At 44.7% G+C, this 6,414-nt stretch overlaps 1 protein-coding gene across 1 annotated transcript in view; it reads left to right on the forward strand.

Annotated features, from left to right (window-relative positions):
- T265_00146 (hypothetical protein) overlaps positions 1 to 6,414 on the forward strand; it is a gene marked incomplete at both ends in the record, with an annotated part of 19,837 nt that extends 13,423 nt beyond the window's left edge. Inside the window, 4 exons of the mRNA XM_009163803.1 lie at positions 1,261 to 1,548; positions 2,963 to 3,112; positions 4,777 to 5,039; positions 6,071 to 6,414. Of these exons, the coding sequence (XP_009162067.1) occupies positions 1,261 to 1,548; positions 2,963 to 3,112; positions 4,777 to 5,039; positions 6,071 to 6,257 (888 nt within the window). The remainder of the gene's footprint in view (positions 1 to 1,260; positions 1,549 to 2,962; positions 3,113 to 4,776; positions 5,040 to 6,070) is intronic.

The following is a 6,414-nucleotide window of genomic DNA, read 5'->3' on the forward strand; positions in this document are numbered from 1 at the left end:
TTTGATGTCTTGTCACATCACGGTCGTTTTCCAACTCATCCATGTACCTGATTTGATTGCTGTTGTTGGTTCATCCTAGTTGGAGTTTGAATCCTACGCTAAGCAAGTCTAATCGCGATTCCTCTATGTTGAGGTGAACGCGTATTATTTGTTCCGTCTAAGCGGCTGGTTTCCTGATTATTTCTTAGTTTGCTTGTTTTTTTTACCGACGACCATATAGCATTGTCATCGAAAAGTAGACTGAGGATACCTTGGGTGTTCGAGACGTCATGCGTAAGATCTCCCGAAGCTTTGTCTGACCATTGGTGCCTCCGAAGCATTACGCTGGTCTGGTGGATACACCAGATGATCTTCAGAAAAGTTCACTTTCCCTCAGTAGATCAGCTGGTCGAACACTACAAGTTACTCCTGCTAGGCCATGCACTTCGTATACCAGAGGACCGTTAACCCCATATAGCCTTCTCCACCCAGCATTGTCGGATGGAGAGACCGAGAGGCGGTCAGTCCATGGCTAGCATGAAAGCCCTTACCAGTCATTTTAGTCACGTTGGTAGTTGCCATCTCCCCTAACGGGGGACAGGACAAACCAGTGGATAGTGACTGACAGAAATGACTGTCACGCAGCCGATGGCGGTCTAGGAGCAAAGCTATTGCGTTCACTACGTAGCCATTCGTTGTTTAGTAATACACAAATTTTTAGTATGCGTGCCACTGTTATTGCTTCTTGGTATTCACCATTAAAAAATAAAGCATGTGATTCTCAAGAACAGAGTACTTTGTGCAATACATTTTCAGGTACACTAAGCTTCCACTAACCCCCTGGTCCTCCCGGCGCTCTTAGCTAAGTAAAACCCAAATCACCAAGTACGAAGCTCGTAATCCCTTATCTGAAGTGGATACTCAGCAGAAAGCCCCCGTCTAGTGGTTACGACTGTAGATTGATAGAGCCTGATCGACGATCACTACTGTCCGTGGGTCCTTTTACTAAGTTCTGAATACCCCTTCCATATATCTGTGCCTTTCAATCAATCGGTCCTTACCTTAGTAAGAAGCGCTCCCATACAGCCAATGGGGGTTGTTTGGGCAACAAGTTCGTGATGTGCTATTCGCATGACGTTGAGCGGTGTACCCCGTTATTGAGTGCTTTAGTTTTTACTCTTTATTCAAGGTATTAATAAAATATGTACGTTATCGCCAAATTCAGACTTTATTTTACATTACAAGTTACTGGTCTTACCGACTATGTTCTCTTACTTTTAGGTTGTCGTTAATGACCCGGATCAATTGGAAGCTATAAGAAAGCGTGAACTGGACATTACGAAAGAGCGCATCCAAAAAATCCTTGCTGCTGGCGCTAATGTCATTCTAACAACGGGAGGAATCGACGATTTGTGCATGAAATACTTCGTGGAAGCCAATGCGATGGCTGTGCGACGGTGTAAAAAAAGTGATCTGAAGAATATGGCCAAGGCCACAGGCGGACAACTGATTGTAAGCATGTCTGACATGGAGGGTGAGGAGGTATTTGATGCGCAGAAACTTGGAAAGGTGAGCACGCGAAGTTTTTCCACAATTTTCTGGTTTAGAGTCTAGAAGGTGCAGTGGATGGTCGGACTTAGTTTCTTTGAGGTTCGTTGGGTGATGTTAGCAACAGCAAATGGTTTTTCGGCTTACTACCTATGGGTTTCGCCTCTCCACTACGTCTGATCAAGTGTCTTCAGATAATGTAGAGAAATACACTGATTTGCATACCAATTGGTTTTGACGGGAGACTCACTGGAACCTGGCTTAATCTCTCGTTTTTATGATACTCTAAAGCGAGAGATTCAGCCGAGTCCCAAGTGAGTCTCCCGTCAAAACCAAATTGTTATGCAAATGAGTGTACTTCGTTAATTTCATGCAATTCGGGTTCAAGTAAAACCTAAGTTTGACGGAAACTCGGGAACTGCACCTACCTGATGAACCTCAAGTAGGACGAAATCGGTCGTGGGCTGTCGGTGAGTTCTTAGCAACCTAATGAGTAGTGCATTGCTTCTATATAGTGGTTGAATGTCTGTAATATGCCACCGTTAATTGGTCCAGACGTCATTCTGGTCACTTTCGTCGTTCTCGAAAACCTGCCATCATTTACTGATCAGTAATTTTCGCCTCCACAACCTTGATCAAACCAGGCGTTGTGAATTAAGGCAGAGTTCGGATGTCTACCCATTCCTAAAGAACACGAGTTCGCTGTATAGCTGGCTTGTAGCATGACGGGATCCTAAGCCGGGCTTTTTTTGTTCCGAACGAACGGAAAATGCTGAGATTTCTCCACTGAGCAATTGTGTCTCTAGTCTCTGTTAATTCGATCGATCATGCTTGACCCATATATAGTGACAGAACTTTCGCTATTCGCGGTTTTTCATTGGTATCCGAAATCCGTTTTTTCTGTATGTTGTAGTGCCGCTCCAGTTATATTTACTACGCGTGGACTCTCCTTGAGGTTGCTAAATCCGTATTATTTCGCATGGTCATATTTCTCCCGAACTACGGCCATTAAACATTTGTCAATGTAAGCTTTTTCGAACCTTAATCTCCCATTCTTCCATTTATGTTTACCGGAAAAACACAATGAGCTACGGTTTTAAGGTTTTCACTTAGCGGGGGCGAAATGGCCCAAGTGGTTAGAGCGCGAATTTACTGGCCGAAAGGTCCGTGGTTCGAATCCGACCTCCGCCACTCGACTTCCCCTGTCTAGGCTTGGGCAACCTGGCAGTATCCCAGCCCTCGTGCTTCCTTTGGGTGGCATGGCGGCTAGGCACCGGAAGGGTGCTACAGCTGAACGCTTTCACTTAGCGTACTTTGTTCTCCAGTTTAAAACTTATATCACCGAATGGTGTCGGTTGGCCAAAACCTAGAATTACCAGCTTTCGTACTGCCTTTCTGAAGACACGTTCATAACCATCGCTTTTTTATTTTCAAGGCGTCGGAAGTTGCGCAAGAACGGATTTGTGATGACGAACTGATCATTCTTCGGGGTCCGAAAGTACATCCGGCGGCGAGCATAATTCTTCGAGGAGCCAATGACTTTTACGTAGATGAGATGGAGCGCTCACTTCATGATGCAATTTTGGTAAGCTTCGCAAGCTATCTATTGCCACCGTTGCGCTGACTTTTATCCTGAACACTATTGGTCAATCGCTTTCAGACATTGTTGCTGCCGCTGCTGCCCAAGAACGGCGGTTTTATTCTCGCCCACTCAGTTCCTTTTTCAGTTTGAGTAACGGTTCCAATTTTTATTTCAAAACTGGGTCTCTCCGCATCCACTTTGATTTTAGTGCTTCAATTCGCAGCAAAGCAATCCGCCTAAGCCGGCGAAGCTCAATTTAAGACTGAGTGTGTGGTCGCTTTACTGAATGTCTTTGCTGAGGGGGAGGGGGGTTGCGATAGTCATGGATTGCCAACAATTAAACTGAATGTTCCGTCGGTCAAGTTTCAACATTGTAATTTACAATTTGGTGTTTGTTCAAACCCAAAACTCAAAGTACCTTCCTCTATTACAGATCACCAATCAAACAGGTATCGTGTCATTGATCACATAATCATGAGTGGCTGTTGGATGTTGCATCTTCTCACATAGTAACTTGGCCGAAGTTCATGCGGTTCTCAACCCATAATACCTTTTCTTTTCTGTGTCTTCGGTTGAGTGGCCGGCTTTTGTCCAAACAGATAGGAGTCTGAGGCGTGCGCTCAGCAGAGAGAGGTCAACTGTTGGAGTTATTTTAATCTTGTTTCATTGCATTCTATTCATTTGTTAAATGTAATCGGGTCTTTAATGTAAGATTCTCCTTACTTGTGCAATGAGAATATTATTTGCATATTCTGAGTTCGAAACCCAGGTGCAGTAAGTCCAGCTGGATGCCAGGATATCCCGTCAATATCCTACAATGAACTGTCAGTCTTGAACTCAGACAATGCAGCTAATAGCCTTACGCTGGAACGGGTATGACCTCAGAAGTATCTTGCCTTAAATTCCTTAGCCAACAGATCGTAAGTTTTAGTAATAATCATTTTGAGAAATGCACTGTCTTCGTACCAGTTGGGTGGTAGTTACAGGATGTGCTAGTATGCCTAATTGCCTATTTAACCAACTACGAGGCACTGAATGTCAGCATCAGAATGAAACGCCTTGTCGTGTCATCCCAACCGTACTCCCAACCAATTGATCTATCATCAGCATACTAATGTGACATGCATTCGCTCACTTTCGACACGTTCCTCGTTGCGCTCAGTTGTAGATTGAAGTTATTTTTTGCCCATCCGAACTTGCGTGCTCTCGCCGATACCAGCAACACAGATTCCAACCGATAATCTGCTCTCGGACCACACATGTAGCCCCGAAATAACCGATAGATAAAGGGGTCACAAGGTCAGTCGTCTTTGAGCTTCTGATAACTGGCTTATATGTATCCCAAACTGGACACCTGTGTCAAGGCTGGTAACTCAAGGTTTGGTTCCAGCTAAACGGACGCTAAACAAAAATGGGTGACAGTCACTTCCAGTTACCGACCGCCGTTACTTAATATGCGGAGTCGATTCACGATATTGTAACTGTTAAAGCCGCAACAGGATCAGGCGAGCTAACGTCGTGATCATCTCTGTTTGGAAAGGTGGCTGTTGTAGTTATTGGGGAAGGGACCTTCCTTGTGAGGTTTTGTTAAATATCACTTGTTAATGAAGTTATGACTACGAAAACTAATTCACCCATTTGACTTCCCTTGACTTTCATGCACTCAGGTCGTCAAACGTGTGTTGGAAAGCAAGGATGTTGTGCCTGGTGCCGGTGCTTGTGAAGCTGCCATTTCCATCTACTTAGAAAACTTTGCAGTTACACTGAGTTCTCGCGAGCAGTTGGCGATTGCAGAGTTCGCACGCGCAATGCTTTCTATCCCTAAGCAGCTGGCTGTCAATGCTGGACTTGATTCAACCGAACTCGTTGCGCGGCTGCGCTCATGCCATAGTACGAGCCAGTCTAAAAAGGACCAATCTCACTACAAATGGTAAGTCCTGTCTGTGGTTCTCAAAGCAAGTCTGTGAGAGTCCGTTTGCTTGGGCACTCCGTGTCTCAGTCAACTTGTTTTTCATGGATAATCCAACACATGTTTTGTCATCATTTTTTGTGTGGCCTTTAAGCGCAACTAGATAGAGCCAAACCTCACTTGTCCCAACACAATTTTTCGTTTCAGACACCAGTTTTCCTCGAAATTACTTCTCAACGCTCCTTGATTCCATAACGAATCGTCTTAGACGAGTCTAGCACTCAGATGATTTGGTGAGGTATAGCAGGTGCATACTCCGCCATGGATCAGGCTGCTTTTTGCCACGCACACAGAAGTGTATGACCCTGATCTATGTCCGCTCTATTTGCCTCCATATGCTCCTAATGTAGTTATCCGGCGCCCTTCTTCACAACGTATCCATAATCAGTGTTAGGAATAGCTTTAATTCACTCACTTTCTTAGTTTGTGCTAACCTAAACTCATACAGGGTTGCCTTGTCTTTTGAAACCAATACCAACTCACTAGTTGTCGAAATTTTCGAAGCATGTCCGCGTTAGTTCAGCAGTGCGCCGCGCAAACTTCCAATTGAACCGAGGGATGTGTCGTTAGGGGACGTATTGTCCCCTTTCGCTGAATCATTGGTCGTACAAGCGAACGTCCATAAATTCGTATAGCTTCTATGCATCTCATGTTCATCTTGTGGACAGTTAGGTGGATGCACTACACCATCAACTTGAACTTCTTCATGGTTGATTGGAAGCGTAATGCAGAGACATCATTTGGGCCCTTCAGTAGCAGATCGCTCAAGTACAGGCATCTGTGTGGTTTTATTTCACCTGAACACCTAACGGTGGCTCACACTCCTTTGGTTTGTTCCATTGCTTTAGATTGCTTCCCGATCGTCTGGTCCATCGCCCTTTTGCTTTTAAATGTGGTTCAAGTGACTTGTAAACAAGTCGGTTACATAACGGCGACAGTCGTAACAGTACTTTCAGAACCTACATAAGACGAGGACTTTTTATTTTTCACAGGTGGGGATTGGATTTGGACAATCACCGTGTTATGGACTGTGAGACATTGGGGGTCTTCGAACCAATGGTGTCCAAAATCAAAAGTCTGAAGTTCGCAACGGAAGCTGCCATCACGATTCTGCGTATTGATGATCTGATTAAACTGAATGAGGAGAAGGAACCACCTCAACATCCTGACGACTACTAAAGACCAAGCTTTTGCTTCGCTTTTGTCGCTGTTGGACAGTTCATGTTTTATCATCCACCCAAGTACACTTCGAACTATGTTTGGTCGTTTGTGAGTACCGTCTTCAGACTCATTTCGCACGCTTCCCATACCAGCCTGTTGGGAGTCCCTGTAAGAT

The sequence above is a fragment of the Opisthorchis viverrini genome (genome assembly GCF_000715545.1).
Source record: "Opisthorchis viverrini unplaced genomic scaffold opera_v5_1, whole genome shotgun sequence".
Taxonomy (NCBI): Eukaryota; Metazoa; Platyhelminthes; class Trematoda; order Opisthorchiida; family Opisthorchiidae; genus Opisthorchis; species Opisthorchis viverrini.